The sequence below is a fragment of the Trachurus japonicus genome, chromosome 14 (assembly GCF_045865225.1).
Source record: "Trachurus japonicus isolate A0001 chromosome 14, Traja_1.0".
In the NCBI taxonomy this organism is placed as follows: Eukaryota; Metazoa; Chordata; class Actinopteri; order Carangiformes; family Carangidae; genus Trachurus; species Trachurus japonicus.
In genome coordinates, this window is record NC_140920.1 from 2,693,002 (window position 1) to 2,720,484 (window position 27,483).

The 27,483-nt window shown below is 38.2% G+C and overlaps 1 protein-coding gene and 1 long non-coding RNA gene across 4 annotated transcripts in view; both read right to left on the minus strand.

The window, feature by feature from the left end:
* LOC146974014 (uncharacterized) overlaps positions 1-27,483 on the minus strand; it is a 189,253-nt gene that overhangs the window by 51,651 nt on the left and 110,119 nt on the right. The window lies entirely within an intron of this gene.
* On the minus strand, positions 698-27,476 carry ap4m1 (adaptor related protein complex 4 subunit mu 1). 3 transcript variants are annotated; one of them, XM_085797050.1, is made up of 16 exons: positions 27,428-27,476; positions 26,242-26,300; positions 24,631-24,716; positions 24,371-24,477; positions 24,016-24,112; positions 22,748-22,858; positions 22,206-22,283; positions 21,399-21,461; positions 20,573-20,639; positions 20,430-20,483; positions 19,990-20,096; positions 18,207-18,298; positions 10,658-10,702; positions 9,389-9,439; positions 3,241-3,358; positions 698-917 (listed from the first exon to the last, which is right to left on the minus strand). In XM_085797050.1, exons 2-16 carry the CDS (start codon positions 26,297-26,299, stop codon positions 726-728), a joined length of 1,326 nt encoding a protein of 441 aa, XP_085653176.1. In that variant the 5' UTR covers position 26,300; positions 27,428-27,476; the 3' UTR covers positions 698-725. The 3 variants fall into 3 exon arrangements, with proteins under 3 accessions (XP_085653176.1, XP_085653174.1, XP_085653175.1); XM_085797048.1 differs by lacking the exon at positions 27,428-27,476 and adding an exon at positions 26,859-27,205 and having other exon boundaries at positions 26,242-26,303; XM_085797049.1 differs by lacking the exon at positions 27,428-27,476 and adding an exon at positions 26,859-27,202.

Below are 27,483 nucleotides of genomic sequence, written 5' to 3' on the forward strand. Positions count from 1 at the left end.
CAAAATGGCTGTCTAAACCGGAAGTGACCAGATTTTAACCGCCAGTGGGCCGATTTTGATGGATTTCAAAATCTGGTCACTTCCGGTTTAGACAGCCATTTTGAATTTTGAAAATGTCAGAAATGGATTCAGCATCATCAATAACCCCTAAAACCACACTAATATTGCCCAGATTGTATATAGTGAACAATTATGCTAATTGTTCACTATATTAGCATCCGGCAGTTTCTGAATGCTGGGGACCCATACTATATATTACTTCAAATACATGAGTTATATGTCCAACCAGCGTCCTCTAAAACTTAAGATTTGGCTTAAAATCTGGTCACTTCCGGTTTAGACAGCCATTTTGAACTTTGAAAATGTCAGAAATGGATTCAGCATCATCAATAACCCCTAAGACCACTCCAATATTGCCCAGATCAGCCAAGTCAATTTTGTTGAAATATTGCCCATATAGGCAATTATGCTAATTATGTCTGTTATGCTAATTGCCCTATATAAGTTAGCATCCGGCAGTTTCTGAATACTGGGGACCCATACTATATATTTCTAACATAAAACTTTGGGGTACTCAACATTTCCGGGTTCACAATGGGGCCCTATGGGCTGGCAAGTAGACTAAAACACATAAATTATTTAGAAAGGTAAGATAATTTACATGATGTCTTTCATTTCTTTCTTTCTTTCTTTCTGTGTCTCAGGTGACACGTTGTTTCGTTCCGTTACACCCGGATGGTGTAGGAGTCGGAGTGCGTGACGTAGCGGACCCAGCGCTGCGACGGTCCGGGCTGGACGGGCGACAGGCGGAGGAAGCGGATCTGCAGCCCCGTGGCCGTGATCTTGGGCAGCTCGAAGCTCAGACCCACCGGTCCCACCTCCAACATGGAGGCCGAGCTGAGGCCGGGCACCTCCAGCTGGCCGCAGCACGGAGAGGGAGGGACAAGGCGTTAAAGGGATAGTAGCATTTTTTTTAAAAGTGGGGTTGTATGATCTCCAAATAGCCCCTAAGTACTTTAATTGCAGTAGAAGACTCTCTGCACTCCTCCCGTTAGCAACGCCAGCCCATAATAGCCCTGCCCAGAGATTTACAACATACAGTGTTGTGAATGGACCCAAAGAAACGGCCTATTTTCACGGCCTAAAAGAGGTTTTACCTGAAAAAAATTACACAGTTCCATTGTTCGCTATAATATAATTTTTTCCAGCCCTTCAAAGTGCAGGAAAAACACAGTTTTTATTTGGACCTAACCAACTCACGTATCCCTCCGCCCAGGGTTAGCGCCGCCGATCAGCAGTTGGTTCGGTCGAAATAGAAACTTTTTCCTGCACTTTGAAGGGCTGGAAAAAATTATATTATAGTGAACAATGGAACTGTGTATTTTTTTTTCAGGTAAAACCTCTTTTAGGCCGTGAAAATAGGCCGTTTCTTTGGGTCTGTTCACAACACTGTATGTTGTAAATCTCTGGGCAGGGCTATTATGGGCTGGCGTTGCTAACGGGAGGAGTGCAGAGAGTCTTCTACTGCAATTAAAGTACTTAGGGGCTATTTGTAGATCATACAACCCCACTTTAAAAAAAAATGCTACTATCCCTTTAAGATAAAGAATTAGCTTGAGGAGGAGGAGGACAATGATCAGTTTTTAAATAATTCCCCAGGATTCAGAGTTGGACATCATGTGACAAACAGGAGGGAGATACGTAATGTGGCGTTAAGGTGAAAGGTCAACAGAGTCGTTCCTCCTCTAGTGACCATGAAAGCCGGAAGCTAATTTCACGGCATCACAACTCAACTCATCTAAAAGTGTAGTTTCACATCTCCTCTCTCAGTTTTCTCTCTGGAGCTCCAGTGACCACAAGTTAAACACTCAGAAAAACCAAATCCTAGGCTTTGATACTTTCACAGTATTAATATAGAATCTAGAGCTGCTTTATAATCACACTACACATGGACATCTACCTTTATACTGTATGGAGCTTTAACACAAACATCTACCTTTATACTGTATGGAGCTTTAATACAAACATCTACCTTTATACTGTATGGAGCTTTAACACAAACATCTACCTTTATACTGTATGGAGCTTTAATACAAACATCTACCTTTATACTGTATGGAGCTTTAATACAAACATCTACCTTTATACTGTATGGAGCTTTAACACAAACATCTACCTTTATACTAGGGCTGGGGCGATATGCTTTTCTCCCGATTCGATTCTTCTACGATTTTTTGGATGGCGATTCGATTTAAATTGTGATTCTACGATATTGTCGATTCTCTCGATTTTTAGTTGCATTTTTAACATTTATCTGCACACAAATACTGTAGGAGCCTATAAATTAACATACTCCATTATAAAGTGAACTTAAACCCTTTTCAAAACCGGTACTCTCTGTATGTAAAAAAGGCAACAAATGCACATTGCACAATATAAAAAAAAAAAAATCCCCCCCCCCCCCAATTTTTTTTTCAAAAAACAAAAGAAAATTCAAAGAAAAAATCGATTTTTGAAAAAAAAAAATCGATTTAAAAATTGTCAGAAAAAGATATCGCAATATTTATGTGAATCGATTTTTTCTCCCACCCCTACTTTATACTGTATGGAGCTTTAACACAAACATCTACCTTTATACTGTATGGAGCTTTCAAGAGAATCATTTAAAACAGAAGTAAGTGGTCCGGTCGTTTTCGCTAATGCTGCGTTCCAGGCAGGCTTTTGAAACCGTAAGTTACAGCTTCAAGTCACAACTTACGACTTTGTAGCGTTCCAGGCAACCCACTCGTGTTTTTCCGACCTGTTTTACCGGTGAAAGTCACTATAACGGCCACTCGTAACTTCCGACCGGTGAACTCGTACCAGATCGAACTGGTACGACTTCACGGTCGGAAAAATACGAGTTTCATTGAACGCACCATAACAGTCCTCGTCCCTACGTCGCCACATTCACGGCGTTCCTTGGCTGCACACACAGCCCTGCATGCCGTTCTCTCTCCTCATTGGATAAAAACTGTAGGATACGATAAATGTTTTCTCCTGGGCTCAGAGCAGAGCAGAGGGACTGACAGACCCGTGTTTCAGACCAAACACTCTATAGAAGTGATTGCTGTCGGAAGATATAACTATTTAAGACTTATATTAACACAAATATATCACTTACTTCTGCTTTAACACAATCTGGGTGTGTGTGTGTGTGTGTGTGTGTGTGTGTGTGTGTTCGTGTGTATGTGTGTGCACCTTAAACAGAGCAGAGAGCTGCGTTCCTCCAGGAAAGCGAGGTATCTGCCAGACGACGGCTCGGCTCTGCGGCTTCAACTCGGCGCTCTGATCCGGACTGCTGAGCTCCTGAGACAAACTGAAGCCAAAGAGAAAAAGAAAGACAAGTTAACATAGAAAAATGAAAGATACTGAATTAATAAAAAAACAGTTTACATATATGAAAAAGGAAAAAAATAATTAAATTACAAATTGACAAATCCAGAAATGCTACAAATCTTAACTAAAAAATGATTTTTTTGAACAAAGCCAGAGTGGATATTGGGCCTCATTCACGAACCGTTCTTAAGAACAAATTTGTTCTTAAGTCCTACTTACGAAGTTTTTACGAAGATTGTGGCATTCATGAATGTTTTCTTATCCAGAATTTGTTCTCAACTAAGAACAAAATCTACGAACAGTCAGGAGTATACTTACGCACTTTTAAGTGCTGAGACTTCTGCAAAAATAACCGATTATAGTGTTTTCTTTTGTTCTGCAGTTGTATGATATTATATGATTTGAATAAGAATTATTTTCTCATCTTTTATGATGTTTTTAATAATTATATATTAATAATAATAATTGACAAATCATTGCAGTTTCTTAAAAAAACATTATAGACACTTAATTCATATCAGTTTGTTTTTTTTAAGTGTTCACACTACACACAACTGTTTTTTTTTTTGTTTTTTTTAAATATATGATAATATGATGATATTTATGATGGCACACGTGAGAGTGTGGTCTCTCTGATAACAACCCAAAGAGCTGCATCCACTGCTGGCTACTAAATATAGCCTAAATATAAATATAAATATAAAAATATAAACTAAATATAAGCCTTTTGTTTGTTTCTTAGTTTCATTCCTGCCACAGTAGCGCCACTTCACTACTTAAGTTCTTTTTATGTTTGGAGTCTGGTGCTCCCTCCCAGATTTCCATTTGAGCATTTCAACTTTCTTTCTCACTTCACCTTCTCTGCTCAGTGCCTGTGGGTTCTGTTTGCACACGGCCCTGCAGTCTCATGCCCTTTTATGGGCATTGATGGGGCTGTTACCTATGCTAATCCTATGTTAATTAGACTCACCTGGCACACGCCCTCAACTTACGAGGAGATGGCATTCATCAAGTAGGAACACAGCTGCGAACAATTCTGAGGCTTACGAACGCGTTGATGAATCTGACGTAGGGTTTTCTTAAGGAACTTCTTAAGAACAACTTAAGAAAGAATCTAAGAAGGTTCTTAAGAAGATATTGGTGAATGAGGCCCATTGATCTCAGTGATGTAGGTACAGTAGATTGTTCCATAAGGACGGTCCTCTGTATTTTAAAGTGCGTTGATTGTATGAAGTCCGACAAAAAGGAAGGTGGAAGTCCTTTGAGTGTCTTGTCTGATATAAATGAATGTCTGAGGAAAACTTTTTAAAAACTTCTGGAAACTAAATGGCAGATCATGAGATAAATATACATACTTATACATGAACACACATGTTTGGAACAGGGTAAATACAGGAATCTTGAAGTTAATTTTAATACCTTTTTAAGACTTTTTCAAGACCTTCTTAATATTTTTCAACACCTCACCGCCACTTCAAGCTGTAACCATTTACATCAGTGACACTTTTAACAGTTCTAGTTTGTGATAAAGACTATAGACCACTATGATAAAACAGAATTCAAAATAGGCTAGGATAATAAATCAAAGGCAAAGTTTATGAAAAAAACAACAACCAAAAAAACATTGCTCCACTCTCAAAAAACAAAAACAACAATCTTCTTTTCTTTTCTATGTACCGGTTCATCTTTGTTTTTTGATAAAATGAATAAATTCACACACTTTCACAATGTTTTTTAGGACTCAAACTCTTGGACAGCTAATTCAGAAAAAATACCTTCAAAATTTAAAGGGATAGTTCACCCAAAATTGCTTGAAATATAGACTTATTTAATTTTTTTCGGGACAATTTCGCATTTCGGGGCTTCAATACAAGACGGACATTACATACGAGCAGCATGGAGGTATCTGGATGTTTTGGTTGGTGTGTCTTTTTGTTACGAAGACAGTTGGTATCCATTAGCAACCGTCATATGGACATGCACTGCTACGCCGAGACCCCCTGTAACTCAGAGAAGCCACGGAGGACTCTGAAACTTCTCCCAGCCCTTAGTCCACATGAGGGGGAGGAGATAATGAGTGAAATTTCAATTTTGGGTGAACTATCCCTTTAAGACTTTATAAAGTCATGAAAAGACGTTTTAATACTTTTTAAGGGTCTTCATTTTCCCAAAATTGATTTATCACCTTTTAATACTTTTCAAGACCCCGCGGATGGATACCCTGTGGAAGATGTTCACATTGAAAACAGATAACAGATTAAATTCCCTAAAAAGAAGAAGTGGTGTTGAGTAGGCTTGGGCGGTATTACGGTAATACCGTATACTGCAGGTGTTTAAAAATAGCAACGGTATCAGTTTCAATACCGTCATGAAAAAATGCAATGCACTTATACAGGAGATAAGGATTAAATATTAAATAAAAGTAATTTAATGTCTAAAATTGATTATATGTCCAGTAGCACTTTTTTTAGTTTCATATGTTTTACCCTGTAAAAAACTGTATCTGGCCCTTCAAAATAAAAGCCCTATAGCCTTTCATATACAGTTCGGTCATATTGATTTTGACTTAAAGGACAATTCCAGGCGAATTCAACTCAGGGGTGTATTTTCATATCATTTTAGGTCTAAAAGAAGAAATCTGAAGATTTTCAGTTTAATCGCTCCTGTTTTGCGGTAGTTGTGTCTGTCCGCGCATCGCCACGGCAGCAATGAATGGGTGTGGATGTAAGTTCCGCTGTTTAGGCTGTTTCCAGCCCTCAAAGCCGCATTTTTTTTCCACAGACAGCATCAGATGGAGACTCAAACATGCACCGAGAAGTTTATTTACTTCAAGCAAGCCGACATGTTTGTAAAACTAGATCTAATTCAAAGTCTCCCGGAGTCTCGCACGAGCCCGAAGTTGCAGTGCTGGTGTGTTCAGGCGCAGTCGGAGCTACCGCTTGTGTCATAAACACAGGAATATCAACTCTTTACTTGCTTCAAGTGTACATTTTTTTCCACAGACAGCGTCAGGTGGCGACTCAAAGATGCACCGAGAAGTTTTTTTTACTTGAAGCAAGTAAAGAGTTGATATTCCTGTGTTTATGACACAAACGGGAGCTTTTCCCACTGCACCTGAACACACCGTGCACGGCAACTGGGTCTGGCGCGAGACTCTGGGAGACTTTGAATTAGATCGACTTTTACAAACATGCCGGCTTGCTTGAAGTAAATAAACTTCTGGGTGCATGTTTGAGTCTCCATCTGACGCTGTCTGTGGCTTTGAGGGCTGTAAACAGCCTAAACAGAAGAACTTACATCCACTCCCATTCATTGCTGCCGTGACGACGCGGGGACAGACGCAGCTACCGCAAAACAGGAGCGATTAAACTGAAAATCTTCAGATTCCTTCTTTTAGACCTAAAATGATATGAAAATACACCCCTGAGTTGAATTCGCCTGGAATTGTCCTTTAATTTTGACAAGACAGGGCTCCAAATGTGTTTTTTTTTTTCCTGAGACCAATCGACCAATGAGATTTTGGTCTGCTAATGTTTAGCCCTAGTATTCAGTTTCTGATTGGTGAAGACAATGTTTGGTAATGCCACTTACGTCATAATTTTTAATTAGTCACGGTAATACCGTATACCGTGGTAAAATGTGGAGGAAGTTTGACGGTATCAAAATTTGGATACCGCCCAAGCCAAGTGTTGAGACTCTACAGGTTGAGACTGTCTGAGTCTTAAAGGGGTCAGAGGTCGTCGGGTTGCAGATGTTCCTACAGTGGTGTTACAGATGTGAAGCACTGAGGCAGAAACACTTTCAGAGATGAGCTCACACACACACACACACACACACACACACACACACACACACACACACACAGGTGATTTGAAAGATAATCCCAGAGCTTTGATCTGACGTAACGTCGTCACTTTCCACAACAGTGATTCCTCGAAGGTGTTTGTTAATCATCAAGGTTCACGAGGTCGCCGCAACCTTGACCTTCGGCCACAGAAATCTAACCACTTCATCCTTTCAGCCCTATTCAATGTTACATTATTATATATATATATATTGAAAAACATACTTTTAGACAATTTTGCTGATTTATTACAATCAATTGTTACCAAGGCTACAGACTAGGGATGTCACGATAATAGTAATATGTTTTTTGGTACGATTATTGTCAGAGAAATAGCCACGGTGTTGCGATTATCACGATTATTATGCATTAATTACAGTAATTTCACAACACTATGAATGTGTAAAATCAAATATAGTTAAAATATACATTACTAATTATAAACTATTTTAAATATCTATTAAAATATGATCAGTTATTAATCCGTCAGGGGAAGTGTCATCGATACCAAATGTTTAAGTAAATTTTTATCTTTTTTTTAAAATTACAAATGACACTCTAACATTTAATCAATGCTACGTTACTGTAGGTACAGTAAATGGACCGGTATCGGTGCATTTACCTTTACACTGCAAAAAGAATATTTGTCTTATTTCTTGTCAAAATGTCTCATTTCTAGTCAAAACTAAACTCTTTCCACTTAAAATAAGACTCATCACCTTAAAAGTAACTTGTTTTTTAGATCATTTTCACTTGTTTCAAACAAATTTTCACTTGAAATAAGTAGAAAAATCTGCCAGTGAAAGCAAGTTTTTTGTGCTCGTAATAAGAAAGAGAAACTTGCTCCACTATCAGATTATTTTAAGTGAAAATCTGCTTGAAAGAAGTAAAAAGTGTCTAAAAACAAGCTACTTTTTAATGTGATGAGTCTTATTTTAAGTAGAATGAGATTGTTTTGACTAGAAATAAGACACATATTCTTCTATTCATACATAATCTTTTTTTGGAAAGTGACAGTATTTAGGAATCTTTGCGATCAATTAATTGTGGCGTTTAACACCGCGATTAATTGTGAAAAGTAAAGTAAGAAAGTAATCGTGACATCCCTACTACAGACATTGATCAACTTTGACCTGTCTCTCAGTTACTTTACACACTTCCTGTCCAGTCCAGGTGAGGATCGAGGTGTGAATCTATAATAATCAACATCATGTTTTCGCTTTGTCTGATGGTGACCTGTTCCTGTTTTCACTGAAGACGCATTTCTGATTTGTTGATCTGTTACTAATCATTATATACTGTCATTTTAGTCCCAGCGTTGACCTTTGTGGCCCTACTATGGTTGTTTTGTTTTGTTTTGTTTTGTCCCAATGTAGTTACAATAACTGTGGTTTGTCCTTGTTTGTATTATTGTTTTTGTCTTTTGGTTTGCTTGTTTTGTTTGTTTATTTGTCTGTTTGTTTTTCTATATTGTTGAGAACATGTTTGTCTGTTGAATCTATGTTTGTCTATATGTTTGGACCCCCTCGAAAACGAGATGATACATCTCAAGGGGTTTTATCCAAATAAACAAATTTTTAAAAAAAATGGAAATGAAAGCAGCAGCAGCAGCAGCAGCAGCAGCAGCAGCAGCAGCAGCAGCAGCAGCAGCAGAGCGAGGCGACTTCATGAACTGACTGCTCTGTCTCATCCTGCTGATGTCACGTATTCAAATCCGTCGCTTTATGGCCTTTTGGCTGCATCATTAAAACAAACGTGTTTTATTCTTCAGGCCTTTATGCAAAAAAAACATTTTATATCTCACAATTCTTATGAACCTCTGATGTGTTGTTTAATATAACATGGTGGTTCGCCATTGACGGGTTTTTACAAGGATAACAAGCAAATATTGTCAATTATTCCCCATTTCCTTAACTTTAACTAACAAATAAGACGAGTTTGCGTCTCTTCAGCTGAGACGCTTCTACTTTGCAAATGTTGTTTCTCATTCAAAAACACACACACGTCCAATTTCCTCAGAGCGATGTGGATTACTCTGCACTTCCTGTTTGTGCTCTCACACACACACACACACACACACACACACACACATAGACGGACTCAGTTTTTACATACAGACTCATTTTCATAACAAACAGCAGCAGCATTTGCATGGGTGCGTCTCACCTCACGGAGCCTTTAGGGACGGGGATGGTGGCACAGACTTTGATCGCAGCACTGCAACAACAAAGGAACAACGACATCATCATCATCGTCTGCTAATCCTCCATATGTTTATTAACATTATGTCATCATCACTCAGCTGGGACGCAGCATAAAAGCTTTACTTTAGTACTAGTGCTTTAGCTTCAGAGGAGCGGTTCATGTTCATGTTCATGTTGTTGTGGCCCTTTCGTGTGTCAGCTACTTTTTCCCTTTAGTTCAAATTAATGTCGACGTGAATCGTGTTACTGCTCCTTTAAAATTCAATGAAATATATCTAAATCATTGTGGCTTTTATGTGTTTATGTCTTATGTAGAACAGGATGTAATACTGTGTAATAGTAGAAGTTTTTCTCCAAAAACGAGTGTTGTAAAACTTAAAAAATGCACTCTCCCTGCTCTCTGAAATTTTTTTTAACACTTAATCATACATTAATTTATGTGTCATAGGCTACTTAAACATTCTAAATAGATCTGTAGTTTAAAATTCAATATAGACACTTACTATGAGGGTATTCTTGGTCCGGGTCAAAATTGACCCGTACCATACTGTGAAAGTATCAAATTTGAACAGTATGTAAGGGTTAAATTAAAGGCGGCGCTGCTTTCCCAACTCAACACGGTCAAATGAAAGGTCACTGGGGCCTGATTTTTGGCGAGGAGGTGCATCTCTGGGTAAACTCTGGATGTCCCGAGTTTCAGAATGAAAGTCCATTTTTTTGGACCCATAATGCATTTTAACGACATCCATGACCCTTCAAGTGGACAAAAATGTATGTCCACCTCCGCCTATGGGTTTTTTAATGTATTTTAAAGTAAAATTTTTAACTAACAGATATCATCATGAAACTTCCAAAGTTTATCACTCACATTAAGACAAATATTTTTTGTATTACAAGTTTTGTCAAATTTGATGTTTAAATATGTAAACGAGGCAATATCTAATGTAATATGCTAATGCTAATTTCCAGAACCGAAATCTATCTGAACAATGGATAAAGCCCCTTTAAAAATTCTTGTTTTATTTTGTTGACATATTATATTATAGTCACGAGTTTTCACTGAGGGGATTTTGGATATCTCTTTTTATCACTAAAACATTGTCACAAGCCATAAACCCCATAGAGCCCCATAGAAATTTTGTGTTTTTGCAGCTAAAACAACTGGCCAGGAAGGGGTTAAACATTTTGAATGATGTGAATGATGATGATGGATGGTGATGTAAACACTGACCTCTTTGGTGGCAGGTCACAGCGAAGCTTCATGTACATCAGCAGCCTGCGGAGAGAAGGATTCACCTGTAATTAATAAAACACTTTGAACACTTTGATTCACCATAAGAAAACCACAGTGTCACCTGAACGCAGCACCTTCAAAGGGATAGTTCAACATTTTGTCAAATTGGCCCATTGCCATAATCCCTATAGTCATAGCAGTAGGTTTGTTACCTTTAATTGTCGGTGCAAGCTGTTTTTAGAACGGCGGAGCAGAGCCGTGAGCTGCTGAGAGCTACGCTACGGAGGCTCATTATGGGATTTCTTGGTTTCCCTCATCAAACTCATCAAATACACAATCCAACAACTCCACAACGCTCTGGTGGACAAGTTGTGACCTGCACATTCACCACGCTATGAGATAATAACACAACGTTACCAGACAGAGTTGTTTTAGAGGGAAATACAGAGACTGTTGATGAAAAACTGTCCCTGAAGGCAACGTGCATCAGCGGTTTAACATGAATTTCCCTCTAAAACAACTCTGTCTGGTAACGTTGTGTTATTATCTCATCGGGGGCGCAGATTTTAACTCTTCAACTGTTTTTTTTATTCTACCTTTAACATTTTTACTGGGTTTTTTTTACCTTTAAAAGCCATTCATCTCATATTACAAGTTATATGTTTCAGCTTTAGCATTAGCCCTTTTCAACATTGCTTTAGCAGTTTCTTCAGCTAATTTAGCTTTGATTCAACAATTTCTTCAGCTCATTCAGCATCGCTTCAGCCAATAGCGTTCAGCTGTTTTCAGCATTCACACGCATTTTCTGAAGGAAATGCTATGATCTTTTTCTAGTTATCTCATAGCGTGGTGAATGTGCAGGTTGACCTTTGACACAACAGACCTCAGAAAGTGATGAGGCGAGACAGGCCAAGGGTTTCTGGTCAGCAGACTAAAACATAAATTACATTACAGAACTTACACACCGCCCCTTTAAAACCACAGGCGATAAGCAGCGAACATTAGCAGCTATATAAACAGTTAGAAAGGTATGAGCTATTCAACCTCAGATACGAGCTACAGAGTGGGATTTTTCATAACTTATTATACTATATATTGGAATTAACATAGGGAGAAGGGGTGGGATTTAATAAGCTTCTTCCCACTCCTTCTGAACATGAATAATTGTTTCATTGTTTTATTTTGCGTTGTTGTCTTGTATCTACTAGGGGTGGGAGAAAAAATCAATTCACATAAATATTGCGATATCTTTTTTGACGATTTTTAAATCGATTTTCTTTTTCAAAAATCGATTTTTAAATATTGTGCAATGTGCCTTTTTTACATACAGAGAGTACAGGTTTTGAAAAGGGTTATAAGGGTATAAAGTTCACTTCATAATGGAGTATGTTAATTTATAGGCTCCTACAGTATTTGTGTGCAGATAAATGTTAAAAATGCTAAAGACTAAAAATCGAGAGAATCGGCAATATCGTAGAATCGCAATTTAAATCGAATCGCCATCCAAAAAAATCGTAGAAGAATCGAATCGGGAGAAAAGCATATCGCCCCAGCCCTAGTATCTACTGTTGTTTGTTTTTATTTTTGTTCTTCTTTTATTCTGTGTTCAAATAAACTTTGATTCATTCATCCAGTGAAGACTTTCAATCAAGATGTTACTAAAACCAGACCTGCAAATGAAAATGTCCACTGCCTGTGACTGTGTCGCCCGTGAAAACAAAATGAGGAAACACGGAGGGGGAAGTGTCGTGTAATTCAAACTGCTGAAGCCTTATATTATATTCCTAATGTGCACTTCATGGTTTAAAGACAGATTTGTCCTCAAAACATCTCCAGTAGTTTAGTTTCTAACACTGACTGAGGTGTGTGTGTGTGGGCAGGCAGACAGACAGGCAGGCAGGCGGATGATTTGCTTCAGAGGTTCAGACAGAGGACACAGAGGTTTATATGGGACGTCTCTAAAGCTGTGCAGACACTGTTTTGTCAACAGTGTTGACAGAGACTCTGAGAGGCAGCGACAGGGTGCAAATCAGCCGAGGAACTGCAGCAACAACACGAGTCTGGTGTGTCTGTGTGTGTGTGATGCAATGATATCAAAATGAACTCACCACAGATTATAATAACAGATGTTTACATAGCAACCAGAAGTGACTGTGTGACCTCTGACCTCAACTGAAACCAGACCGGTCTAAAGCGGTGACGGAGAACAGACACAAGCTGCAGTTCCTAGGGGTGTGCCAAAAAAAATCGATTCACACATAAGAATCGCAATTCTCATTTAATACGATTCAGAATCGATATAAAATGTCCAAAAATCGATTTTAAAAAATAAAAAAATTAAACAAATCTGCTGGCTGTCGGCCTCCATTGTCTTAAAATTTAAAAGGCAGCCTGTTTATCTGCACTATTTTTTTTAATAAAAGGGGCACTTTTAATTTTGTTACTTAAAGGGATAGTTTGTGTTTGATGAGTTTGATGAGGGAAACCAAGAAATCCCATGAGTCTCCGTAGCGTAGCTCTGAGCAGCTCGCGGCTCAGCTCCGCCGTTCTAAAAACAGCTTGCACCGACAATTAAAGGGAACAAACCTACTCCTAAAACTATAGGGATTATGGCAATGGGCCAACTTGCCAAAATGTTGAACTATCCCTTTAAGCAATATGTGGTATTGCTTTTATCCAACAGTTTCAACAATTGACCTATGGCTAAGCCACGCCCCCAAACGCGATGAGCCAATCACAGTGCGCATAGCTAGCCCATACACTCGGACATTCTCTGCTTCCACGTCCATTGAAATGCATTGCAGTTAGTCAGTTTTCATTCATTTTTATATGTTTTTTCTTGACATTTTAAGTTTAAATTGGTCAAACAGTGTGCATGGGGCACATGCAACTCCAACACTAGGTATCCTGAGAGGCTGGGGGCCACGGGGTGGATTATTTTACCTTTTCCTAAGCCACATCTCAACCGAGAGAAGTGTCTGCTCTGGATAAAGTTATGCAGTAGACCACAACACCAACTAAACCTGGATAAACTTAACAAGGATGTCTACATCTGTTCTAAGTTAAGTCAACAACGTATTTGAGGCAACATATTGTCAGAGATGTTTAGATGTTAGCCAGTATCACAACTAAGCATAAAGTCCGCTAGCTTAATGCTAACGTATAATGTAAAACTCCATAGACAGGCTAACAGAAATTAGCCCATCGCTATCGGCGTTTCGCGGCAAACGGCAGCCATAGCAGTGAAGTCAAGTGAAGTTTTGGTGACTTTGAGACAATATTTAATCTTTCTGTCTCCAAAAATCATCAATTGCCTCCTATGAAATGTCTCCTACTGTGACAGCTGCCATAGCAACTGTCACCGAATGTTGACTGTTTGTCCGAGTGAGTGGACGGGGCGTGGCTTAGCCAGAGGTCAATTCCATCTAAGCGTGGATAAATGTTTAAAACTCAATAAATGTGAAAAAGTTTAGACACTTTAGTCGTTCTGTCTTGCAAAGCAGACTGGAGTCGATCATGAGGATCTTTGCACCGATAGACTGAATCATTAGGAATCAAATCGTTTTGAATTGAATCGAAAATCGATTTTGAATCGAATCGTAGCCCCAAAAATCAGAATCGAATCGAATCGTGAGATAGTAAAAGATTCCCACCCTTAGGCCAGTTCCTCCACTGACCACTAGACTCTGTCTCCAACACCGAGTCAGCTGTTAAAATGTCCAACGATCGGCAGCAGGAATAAACACTGAGGTTAACAGCCTGGTACAAACCTCCTGATCCTGTTTATCCAAAGTCCTGCTCAGGTTTTAGTGAAAAAGGACAGTTTAATTTTTTTTTTCGTCCTGTCTGTGACATTTGCGAGCTTGTTCTTCATGAGTCGATGCTGCTAAACACTGTGTTCCTGTCACAACAGCAGACTCCGTTTCCTGCTCTCCACTTTCTGCTTCAGTTCCCATGGTACAAGGAGATGATGAAGGAAAGTAAAGAAGAGTTTTATACGTCGTCTTCAGCAGCGCGACACAAGTCCACTCAGGAACCTGTGGCTTTACCCTGAGTGGAAGATGCCACAAAGAAACACAGACGACATCAAACGATGAACAAATGAAAAAACCTAGTCACTCCATATGCAGGGCCGTTGTATAGGGGAGAAAGGTGGTGATAATTCTAGGGGCCCAGCGCCCAGTGGAGCCCATAAAAAACCCCAGTAGTCTAATCTTTGTACGACTGATTTATGCTGCGTAAGACCCTGACTAATACTCATAGTACACTGTAAAAACTCTACATCTTTCCAAGAATTTTTGTCTTATTTCTTGTCCAAATGTCTCATTTCTAGCCAAAACTAATCTCTTTCCACTTAAAATAAGACTCATCACCTAAAAATTAACTTGATCTTAGATCATTTTCACTTGTTTCAAACAAATTTTCACTTGAAATAAGTAGAAAAATCTGCCAGTGAAAGCATGTTTTTGTGCTTGTAATAAGGAAGAAAAACTTGTTCCATTATCAGATTTGTTCTACTTATTCCAAGTGAAAATCTGCTTGAAAGAAGTAAAAAGTGTCTAAAAACAAGCTACTTTTAATGTGATGTGTCTTATTTTAAGTATAATGATATTTCTTTTGACTAGAAATGACATTTTGACTAGAAATAAGACAAATATTCTTGGTAAGATACTTGAGTTTTTGCAGTGTAATGCTGCATTAGCATCAAAACAAAGAAGGCTAAATAAAAAATGATAATACATACGTAGTCTAAGAAAAAAAAAAGGAAAAGTTAGGGGGAGGGGCCCACTTTAGTATTCTTTAAGGGGGCCCAGAATTCCTAGCAACGGCCCTGTCCATATGTGGCAGGTTTATCTGAGTTCATCTTTATCAGAAGAATCTTACACAAACACAAGATCTAGGTCAAACTCAACCTCAGACCTTAAAGGGATAGTTCAACATTTTGTCAAATTCGCCCATTGCCATAACCCCTACAGTCATAGCAGTAGGTTCGTTACCTTTAATTGTCGGTGCAAGATGTCGGAGCAGAGCCGTGAGCTGCTCAGAGCTACGCTACGGAGGCTCATTATGGGATTTCTTGGTTTCAAACTCATCAAACTCATCAAATACACAATCCAACAACTCCAAAAAAACGCTCTGGTGGACAAGTTGTGAGCTGCACATTCACCACGTTATGAGATAATAACACAACGTTACCACACAGAGTTGTTTTAGAGGGAAATACAGAGACTGATTGATGAAAAACTGTCCCTGAAGGCAACGCACATCAGCTGGTTTTGCATGAATTTCCCTCTAAAACAACTCTGTGAGGTGAAACGTCTTCAAGAATCAAAAGAAGTCCAGTTGCCTTCAGTTTCAGCACTTAAAGGGATACTTCACCCAAGTGAACTCTTTTAAAAATAGACTCGATCAATGTTGGTCAAACAAGGACTTTTATATAACTACAGGGCAAGGGTATGAATTATTTTGTTTTGTTGTTTCTTTCTTTCTTTTGTTTGTAGTTTTCTTGAGATTTTTGAGGTTATTCTGTTATAGGATTTTAGTGATTATGTATGGGTTGGTATATTTGTGTTTAATTTTTGTATGTTGCTATTTATTTGAGTCTGATGTAGAGGATTTATATCCTGTATCAGATGTTTTTCATTAAATTTCATTAAATTAAAATCAATAATTCACCAATTTTCTACTCACCCTATTGCCAACGAAGGGTTCGGAGAACTTTCGGAGTCATCAAAACGCTTTTGGAGTTTTGTTGTAGTAGTAACTCCCAGTGGCTGATGTTCTTTACATCAAACATCCAATGGTTTACAACATCTCGCAGCAAATCTCGTGCATGCACACTGGGAGCTGCTGCTACAACGAGGCTAAAAACAGAGATCAAATTAATTTTTTCTAAACAACTTTTCCATGTGGCGGCTTCAGGACTCTTGGGTCAGTACAGACGAGCAGTATGGAGGTATCTGGATGTTTCATAGTGTGTGTTTTGGACGATTCAAAAGTTTAGTTTAGTTTTATTATGGATCCCCATTAGTCCTCACCTTGGTAAGGACTATTCTTCCTGGGGTCCAGACACTCATACTCGTCACGTATGAGTGTCAAACACATCAAAATACAATAAATTACAGAATTAGATAAATGAAAAACAACAAAATAAAACAAAATAATAAAAATAAAAAATATTTTACAAATACAAACCAACTTTGACTTTTCAAAACCTTAAAAAAATAAAAGCTCTTTACTAATAATGGCCTCTTTTATTTTCTTTTTGAATCTCCATTTATTTTCAGTGTTGGTCATATATGGTGGGAGCCGATTCCAATACGTCACTGCTCTGTTACCGTTCTCCTAATAGGTAGAGGCAGGGTAAAATGAGCACTCAAGGCATGCCCGGTTGCATAGCCATATCATTAGTATTTTGTAGCTGCAACAACAAATTATTAGGTTTTCCCACATGATAAATATTAAACAAAACTAAGTTAACTGTATCCGCGAAAGACTTACATATATAATCAAACAAAAAAGCCACATTTTTCATGACATATGGAACTCATTTATCATATTTTTGGAATCAAGACCTGACTTACTAAATCCTTAAATAAGACGATACCCTTTTAATTTTTATTTTATTTTATTTATGTCGGTTTTGTATTATTATACGCTTTTGTTGTTTTTTTAATGTTACAAAACAAACAAAAAAAAACAAAAAAACAAAACATGTATAGATATATTTTGAATATACTGCATGTATGTTTCTCTCTATTTTTATTTTTATTTATTTATGTATTTTATTTGATTTGATTTTATTATTATTATTATTATTTTTTTTTTTTAATTTTTCCATCTTTTTCTTTCACTTGTGCCTATTTATTTCAATTGATTATGCAAAAAATTTAACTAGAAGACAGGCAGATGTACGGTATATTGTTTTTGTATTTTTGTTTTTAATTTTTCAAAGGAAATGTCATTTTTCATGCTGTTTAACTGTTGGCTCCAGTTCAGGGTTGGGGGGAAGAAGGGGAATTGTGTAAAGACTGAAAAATCAATAAAGATATGTGTTAAAAAAAAAAAAAGTTAACTGTATCCGCCGCCATTATATGAAAATCCATAGCCGAACCCTTCCTTGGCATGACGGTAAGTAGATGATTGGTGAATTATCGATTTTGGGTGAAGTATTCCTTTTATTTAATGACAGTGTGGGCTAAATGACAAACTCCATATACCAACCATATGAAGCTTCAAAGGCAAAGAGAGGTGGTTTACTCCTTCACATGTAATTCAGGGAAATAATGGTTTTTTTTTTTCAGTGTTTCATGGTGATGTTGATGAAGAAAACTCCCATGATCCCCCGTTGTTTCATGATGTCATCGAGCGCTTGTCTTTTGTTATTGTTTTGATAGGAGCAGGGGGAAGTTTGAGACGGTTTTAAATGAGGGGAAACTCACAACAAAACAAATAATAGCGAGAGTGTTTCTTTGTGCTGCTGCTGCTGACTAACAACAATCGCCCAGCCGGGAGCGGAGGAGAGAGGATGTTTCGTCTTCTTTACCTTCCTCCGTTGTCTCTCTCGATGGTCGGGAAGAGGCGGAAGGGAGGAGCCGAGGGCAGGTCGTCGCTCAGCTGGTACTGCATCACCGTTTGCTGCAGCAGGAGTTGGAAGACAAATTAGCGATTAAAGGGATAGTAGCATTTTTTTTAAAGTGGGGTTGTATGATCTACAAATAGCCCCTAAGTACTTTAATTGCAGTAGAAGACTCTCTGCACTCCTCCCGTTAGCAACGCCAGCCCATAATAGCCCTGCCCAGAGATTTACAACATACAGACCCAAAGAAACGGCCTATTTTTGTGGCCTAAAAGAGGTTTTACCTGAAAAAAAATACACAGTTCCATTGTTCGCTATAATATATAATGGAACTGTGTATTTTTTTTCAGGTAAAACCTCTTTTAGGCCGTGAAAATAGGCCGTTTCTTTGGGTCCATTCACAACAATGTATGTTGTAAATCTCTGGGCAGGGCTATTATGGGCTGGCGTTGCTAACGGGAGGAGTGCAGAGAGTCTTCTACTGCAATTAAAGTACTTAGGGGCTATTTGTAGATCATACAACCACACTTTAAAAAAATGCTACTATCCCTTTAAGTTGAGGAAGAGGAGGACAGAGATGAAGAGAGTCAGAATAAACCACTGCTTTAACATAAAAAAGAGTGAGCAATGAGCGATACAAAATAGCACGATCGCAGCCTGAAGTTGACAGTGTTGCTGCAAATATTATATGACGAGAGAAGAGGCTGAACATTATGCTACTTTTAAATATGAAGCTTTAACCATTTAAACAAAATAAACTAGGGCAACAACAACTGTCATTTTTAAATTGTGTTTTATATTGTTTTCATATAATTTACTGATCACAATTATAGATTGAGAGTGTGTGTTTGGTGTGCGTATGAAAACCTACAGTGGAGGTTTTTTTAGCTGCTGTTAGGCTAATGAACAGCTGAACTGCACTGCTCTGACACTGTAGCATTTATTTGCACTCAACTGTTTTTTTTTTTGGTTTTTTCTCTCTCTTCTATTTATTTATCCAGATTCTTACTTTATTTTTACAAATTCTTTTACTCTACATTTTATAAGTGAGTGGGTACTGTATGTGTGGGGGAAATGGAGGTGGGAGTGTGTGTTGTATTTCGAGTCCCTGAGAAACGTCATTTCATTTTGTCTACATTACACTGGAATGGAGCAAATTGGCGACGCCGGCACTAGATGAGTTAAATAGTGAAACAGCGGCGCTTTTATACAGGGTATATACAGGAATCTTGAAGTTAATTTTAATACCTTTTTAAGACTTTTTCAAGACCTTCTCAATATTTTTCAACACCTCACCGCCACTTCAAGCTGTAACCATTTACATCAGTGACACTTTTAACTCAACAGTTTTAGTTTGTGATAAAGACTATATAGACCACTATGATACAACAGAATTCAAAATAGGCTGGGATAATAAATCAAAGGCAAAGTTTATAAAAAAAAAAAAACATTGCTCCACTCTCAAAAAACAAAAACAACAATCTTTTTTTCTTTTTTATGTACTGGTTCATCTTTGTTTTTTAATAAAATGAATAAATTCACACACTTTCACAATGTTTTTTAGGACTCAAACTCTTGGACAGCTAATTCAGAAAAAATACCTTCAAAATTTAAGACTTTATAAAGTCGTGAGAAGACTTTTTAATACTTTTTAAGGGTCTTAATTTTCCCAAAATTGATTTACCACCTTTTAATACTTTTCAAGACCCCGCGGATACCTTGTTATAGCCGATTTTAAGACCTCACTCACCTCTCCCTGGCTCGGACACAGTCGGAGAATCCGGTTATTGTCGAATTCATCCAGTCGGACGGCCTGGTGGAAGCTGCACTCGTCGACTCGAACGGCTGCACCGTAACCTAGGCAACAAAAAACCACAGTCCCCAATCAGAAACCGCGACACCGAGCGCAACAAGTGAAGCAATATGTCATAAGACTCATATCTGTTGTTGTTCATCATCCAACACTTTGCAGGATTTGGTTTCTCTGAGTGTTTTATCTGTAATCTGCTCTATTTTATTTTATTGGAACACAGTCAGCCAATCAGAAGAGAGAGAGACTGAGAGGAAGTCTTCTGATTGGCTGACACTGACTTGTTGCTACTAGAGGGAAATTTAAAATCTGAGTGTGATCAGTTTAAACAACCGCTTTATGGGAATGTATAAATGTGTGCGTGTGTGTGTGTGTGTTACCTCTGAGCTGCGACTTTCCAATGCTGAACTCCTCATTCAGACCAATTCTCATCTCTAGTGAACGAGAAGACGTGAGAAACCTGAAGTCAGAGCTCTGAACAACTACAACTACAACTACTAAAGAGTTAATCTGTGTTCCTCACCTGAGCAGGTCGGCATGTAGCACTTGACTCTGATCTCTCCCTCCACGTCGGCCTTCATCAGAACGCCCTGCAGCACAGACAGAGTTTTACTGTCAGTTCAGACTCGTTTAAAGGGATAATTCAACATTTTGGCAAATTGGCCCATTGCCATAATCCCTATAGTCATAGCAGTAGGTTCGTTACCTTTATTTATTGGTGCAAGCTATTGGATTTCTTGGTTTCCCTCATCAAACTCATCAAATACACAATCCAACAACTCCACAACGCTCTGGTGGACAAGTTGTGAGCTGCACATTCACCACGCTATGAGATAATAACACAACGTTACCACACAGAGTTGTTTTAGAGGGAAATTCATGCAAAACCGCTGATGCACGTTGCCTTCAGGGACAGTTTTTCATCAAGCAGTCTCTGTATTTCCCTCTAAAACAACTCTGTGTGGTAACGTTGTGTTATTATCTCATAGCGTGGTGAATGTGCAGCTCACAACTTGTCCACCAGAGCGTTGTGGAGTTGTTGGATTGTGTATTTGATGAGTTTGATGAGGGAAACCAAAGAAATCCCATAATGAGCCTCCGTAGCGTAGCTCTGAGCAGCTCACAGCTCTGCTCCGCCGTTCTAAAAACACCTTGCACTGACAATTAAAGGTAACGAACCTACTGCTATGACTATAGGGATTATGGCAATGGGCCAATTTGCCAAAATGTTGAACTATCCCTTTAAGTGTCTGATGATGAGCATCGTGGTGATAATATTTTATCAGAATCTATCAGAATTTCAACTTTACTCAAACTTAAATCGCTGAAGTCTGACTGATGTTACTCACGTTGGAGCCGATGACGACCGACAATCTCTCAATCACGTCCACGAATATCTCACTCTTTCCTCCCTGGAAAAACACACACACACACACACACACACACACACACACACACAGACAAACACAGACGTATGGGAAACTGTGAGGTCTGTTGCTCATGATCAGTCGTTTTTTTTTTTCCAGGATGTGTACAGTGTCCAGCTGGGTTCGGACTATTTACTGGAACATGTCGGGAACATTTTAGGTCAGACTGTGTGATGGAGCAAAACTCTTACTGAGCTTTGTTTATTATTATGAATTAATACAAATGAATCTGCTCAGACTCAGGTTGTGACACTGTGGTCGTGTGACAATGTTTGTGCAGAGGTTAGAGCTAATGGTTTTCATATCTTCTTTCTTATTTATAATCAGTGTGAGGAGGCTGAACATATGAAGTCAGGAGCTGAGAGTCTGAAATGGTAGTAAAGACGTTTTTCTCAGTTTTTTGATGATTAATGACCAGTGACAGACAGAATTACCGTGGCCCTGAGACTGAACCATTAAAACAAATGGCCTGACTTCCACAAATGTGTGATATCGTTGAGCTGAACTCTGTGTCATTAATAGCGTCATCACGTTTAAACCTCGTCGATTATTACTATTATCTGTGATCTGTGGTATGTCTGTCTGTTTTTTAATGTGAGGACTACGGACGGAAACTAGCTTTGAGCTAAATCTGGCACACTTACATGACGCCATGGCGTTAAACTGTTCATTAATGTGCATTGTCCTCGACAAAAAAACAATAAATGAAATGAAATGAACAGTGTTTACCTGCTCCCTGCTGGACTGGATGGGTCTGGTGGCTGCAGAACTAGGAGCCACTTTACTCTGTTGAGTCTCTGCTCCAAACTGCAACAACAACAACAACAAACAACAATAACAACAACAGGGTGAAAATAGAGATTCACATCCTACAAAGTAAGTTCAACAAACCCAGGTTAACTCTGAGTTATAATACTGATCCTGGTCCTGATAACTAAGCTAAAATAGAAACATTTATATCAGTATAAAAATATGACGTACTTCACAGATATAAGGACATTAAATATTGTACAGCGTTCATCTACAACTGTGCTAATTTCTCAAATGAAACATGATAACATGACTCCATCATATATAACATTATCATAAACTATATTGTCACTCATTATCTGTTTAAATCATGGAGCTTAGAGTAAAGTGCTACAGGATAATACTTCAATAATTCAATGACTCAATGAAGACAATAAGGGCTTTTCTTTTTGTGTTTGGTCACAGGTTTGATTGACGTGACGTGACGTGACGTGACGTGACGTGATGTGATGTGAACCCACCAAGCCGACGTTGCTGAGGTCAAACAGACTGAAGGGTCGAGAAGAGACGGCCTCAGTCTGGATGAAGTTCTTCAGGACGTCAGAGGACGTCGTCTGGATGTAACCGTAGTCCTAGGAGACAGAGAGAGAGAGATGAAGGTTTATACAGTCACTTCTGGTTCACTTTCAGATTACATCCCAAAGTATGGCAGCTTGACACTACAGGCCTTGATGCACAATTCTGATTTGTTGCCTATATCCAATTTTTTCGTTTTAACATTTAAAAGCCAGACTGGATATGTGTTGCAGATATCTGTAATTCAGTTTTGCCTCATCAAAAATAACATTGATGTATTTATATGTATTTATTATTGTTCTTTTAGCCCTGAATGCACATTATATTTTATATTTTTATATTCTTACATCTATCTGTGCTTTTTTTTTATGTATATGATCAGTGCTGTGCTTCTGCTGGAACCTCAATTTCCCTGAGGGTAACCTCCCAAGGGATTAATAAAGTACTATCTATCTATCTATCTATCTATCTATCTATCTATCTATCTATCTATCTATCTATCTATCTATCTATCTATCTATCTATCTATCTATCTAAGATATCCACAACTACATTCTTCCCTGGACAAATTACATCACTTTTTCCATTCATGTGTATGAGGTTTGTCATCATTACAGATATCTACAATTCAGTTGCAGATATCCACTATTGTGAATTATGGATATCTGTAACTGAATTACGACTAGTCATAATTCCAGTTCTAGATATCTTTAATTCACCTCAATTAAAGATATCTACACGTCCCTTTTCAGATATCTTAAATTAAGTTTTGACTAGTAGGCAAAGTGACGTTGTAGATATCTGTAACTGGAATTAGGAATAGTCATAATTCAGTTATAGATATCCATAATCCCTTCAGTTATTAGGCTGATGAATGCCAATTTTAATGAGTTAGGTTTGTGCTTTGTTATTTTATTTATTTATTTAACCTATTTATTCATTCTTTTCCATGTTGGAATACTTATTTTGCATATCTGCACATGTAGCCTACAAGACATCGCTGCTGGGAAAAGTTTAACTGATTTACTAACTGTCAAGGTTATACGTCCAATGAATGATTGTTGTGTGTGTTGTGCTTTTCTTTCTTCTTCTAAATTCATTGAACTGTGCGCTGTGAACTGAACTGCCCGTATGTATGGGATAAATAAAGTTTTCTGAACTGAACTGAGTCAACTGAACGAGTCTCTGATGAACAGATGAGACCTGAACTCACCACGACCTCGTCCAGCAGCTCGTAGATGAGGGCAAAGTTCATCTGCACCGACCTCTCCGACAGACTGCCACAGTAATCTTTAACCAGAGCCGTTAACCTGAGGACACACACACATATATACACAAACACACACACACACACATACAAACACACACAAAAACACACACACACTTATCTGATCTTGTGTTTCACCACAGAGTGAGTTGTGTTGATGCGTTAGAGATGAGTGTGTGGTTGTGTGAAGGTGCAACAATCCTCTTTTTCTGCACACACACACACACACACACACACACACACACACACACACACACACACACACACACACACACACACACACACACACACACACACACACCTGTTCAAGAACTCGATGACAGTGAAAGGTGAGGAGCTGTCTGTTGTCGTGGCAACCCAGTACAGTCCTCCCTGCCGGACGTGGACGAAGTGAAGGTCTTTGTGACTCTGAAGGAAGAAAAAAAAACAAAAAAAAACCCAGAAAAATAAATGAAACTTAATCACACAGTCAATCACAACTAATAATAACTTAATATATAATTAATATATATAATAATAACACAGTAATTATCAGAGAGAGACACGTGGTGGTGGCGTTACCATGACAACCGGAGGCTGGTCTCCCGTCAGCGCCGTGACCTTCTCGTAAAAAGTGTTGACGACATCACTTCCCGCCTCTCCGCGGACTGGTGGTCAGGTTAAGAAACACGAGCTGCTTCATTATTAACTTGTCCCTCTTTTTTAAATAATCTTCCTGATTCAGCAACTTTGGTTTCCTCTGGTGAAATTACACTCATGAATGAATGAATGAATTTATTTATTTAAAACAGGGACAATGCACAAAAAACATTAATCTTGTAAAACAAGAAGAGATGCTTTGAGCCAGGTTATAGCAACAATTGCTAATTTCCGCCTGTTAGTCCCTGGGCAGGTAAAGTGCTAAACAGATACAATATTAAGATTAATTGAAATAGGACATAATAACCATAATATTTAAAAAATATTGACAGAATGCACTAATAAAAGCAGGGAAACAGGAGCGCCAAATCATAAAGTGCACAATAGGGACTAACAGCACATACACTCTCTCTCACTCTCATCACACATTCAAACACATACACACATACAAAACACAGATAACAATCATCCTCCTCTAATAACCACACTCATTACCAGACACATAAACACACTCACATAATACTCAACAATGTGCAAACTTGCTTACTCAGTAACCAGCGCTTTGACAAGCATGAGAATGTGTGAGGATTTGTACATAGAATAAGTTCTGTGGGAAGGACATCCCACTGACTCATCTCTCCCCGATAGTCGGTTCAGCAGCCGGGCGTCCAAACTATTGATTATTATTCTCATTTTAAATATGATTAAACAGAAAGTAAAATTCTCAATGTCTGTTGATTTTGTTGGGGGTTGAATTAATGAAATAAAAAGAGCTCAATGCACTGCTGCAACTTATGGAAACACATGCAAAGACATTATTCTCTGTTTTTATTTCCAACATACTCAATATGCCTGCTCAACACCCCCTGATCTCTGGTTTGTTCTGTCTCACTTTGTTTGTCAGTTTGTTCTGTAATCGCCCTTCGTCCCATATGGTTTTGTACATGCTTAGCTGTCTGTGTAACTGGCTCGTAATGTGTTTAAATGTTCAATAATGCAATAATAGTTGCTGTACGCGCTTTGGGTATTGGGTAACAATAGAAAAGCGCTATATAAATGTAATCCATTATTATTATTCAATAAAAAGTAAAATAAATAAATAAAAAACATAAATGTGCAACAGCTTTTATCCTGGAGCTGTGCACAATCCATATATAAACATTTTTTACACTGTTTTTTTCACTGTGTTTTTTTTTTACAGAACTGTCCTTTTTGTTTTTCGGTGCTTTGTTTTTACCTTATACTTTTTACTTGCACTTTAAACCGCACTGAATCGAGAGCTGCTACCTCAATTTCGTTGTGTTAAGCAATGACAATAAAGAGATTCTGACTTCTGAAGTTCAGAAAACTACTTTAAGTTGTGAAGATGCCGCCTGTTAGTGGCGTTTGAATATAAGGTGAGTTTGTTTGGTTTATTATGACGTCAATATCACATGTTCCAGATATTATTAATACTAATAAGTACTTTTAGCTTGGCTCTGGCTCACTTTTTTTCATCAGTGGACAAACATGTTTATTTTTTGGTGAGGATACAGTCTTTGTAGATGAGGTGGTCGCCCTTCGAAGACAAGATGAAGACCTGAGAGATCATCCTGCTGGAGACAAGAGAGAGAAACACAGACAGAAATCAAGTCGACTGCATTTCTAATTTAACTAAAAACCTATTTTAGCTTCTTCCAGCTTTCAGAGAAATAACTGTGGTACAGCTGCTCCCCCTGCTGATGACAGCCAGTACAGACCATAGACTGTAAACATCTAGTTATGTGCAGCTGCAATGTGTGTGACTAACATTTTGTCTTTTGGAGAAAACCTGACACCAAACTCCAGTCAATATTCTTCCAATTGTAGATATTATAGTGAATAAACAAAACTGCTTTGAGCCGCTGTGACTAAAACTGACATGTAAACTAAAATAAACCCAGAAAATTCAGTCAAATTAAAACAGTAATTGTCAATAGCAAATTATTATTTATCTTGAGTCGAATTTATTTAAAGTTTCAGACGACTCACCGAGATTTTAACACGCACCCGAGGACTCAAAATAAGCCTGTTAAGTGTGTTAAATTGACAAAAAAAACAAAATGCAACTGTTTGTAGCATGTAGCATTGATTTGAAGAGTTATACACATTTCAGTAACTTGAACACTTACCCTCGGGAGGCTGACAGGCTGTGAAGCGGCTTTATATCAATTAAAATGTTGAGTTTATTAATCCATAAATGGCATTTAAAGTTAAAGCTAAAACAATCTCACTGCAGCTAAGTTAACATTAGCCTGGTTAAAAGCTACTGCAGAGTATTTAAATCTAATCTTCTCCACACAAAATCCACAAGAGATGACCCACGCGTTGTAAACTGATCAACGCTGAGAAGATTTTTATAGATAAAACAGAAAACTCATTAAAATATAATCTGGAAAACAAACGAACGAACAAAATTCATGTGTTATTCTTAGTTAGCCGCCTAGCTTAGCTTAGCTCTGCTCTGACAGACCGGTGTTTACCATCCGGGTTAACCGGCAGTTGGCCGTTAGCCGTTAGCCGACCGTTAGCCACACAGCGCCACCTGTTGTACGGGCGGTGAAGCTACTCATAGTTAATGAGGCCATAATTCTACAAGTTTGCACATTTTTACGGATATTTATACTCTTTTTGCTAAATATATTATTTTATACACACTTAGAAAAGCAGTTGTTTGATGATTTAGTCCTATTTCACTGACCGTTGGCTTGTAGTTGCGACATCCGACCAGCAGGGGGCGATGGACAGGAGAGAGAT

What these genes read in the sequence shown, in the direction of transcription:
- ap4m1 (XM_085797050.1), bottom strand. Translation starts at nt 26,299, where the DNA reads ATGATCTCTCAGGTCTTCATCTTGTCTTCGAAGGGCGACCACCTCATC. An exon ending in CCACCTCATCTACAAAGACT is followed by an intron (nt 24,717 to 26,241) that starts GTATCCTCACCA and finishes CCTGACCACCAG; the next exon opens with TCCGCGGAGAGGCGGGAAGT. An exon ending in AGCTCTCTGCTCTGTTTAAG is followed by an intron (nt 918 to 3,240) that starts GTGCACACACAT and finishes TGCTGCGGCCAG; the next exon opens with CTGGAGGTGCCCGGCCTCAG.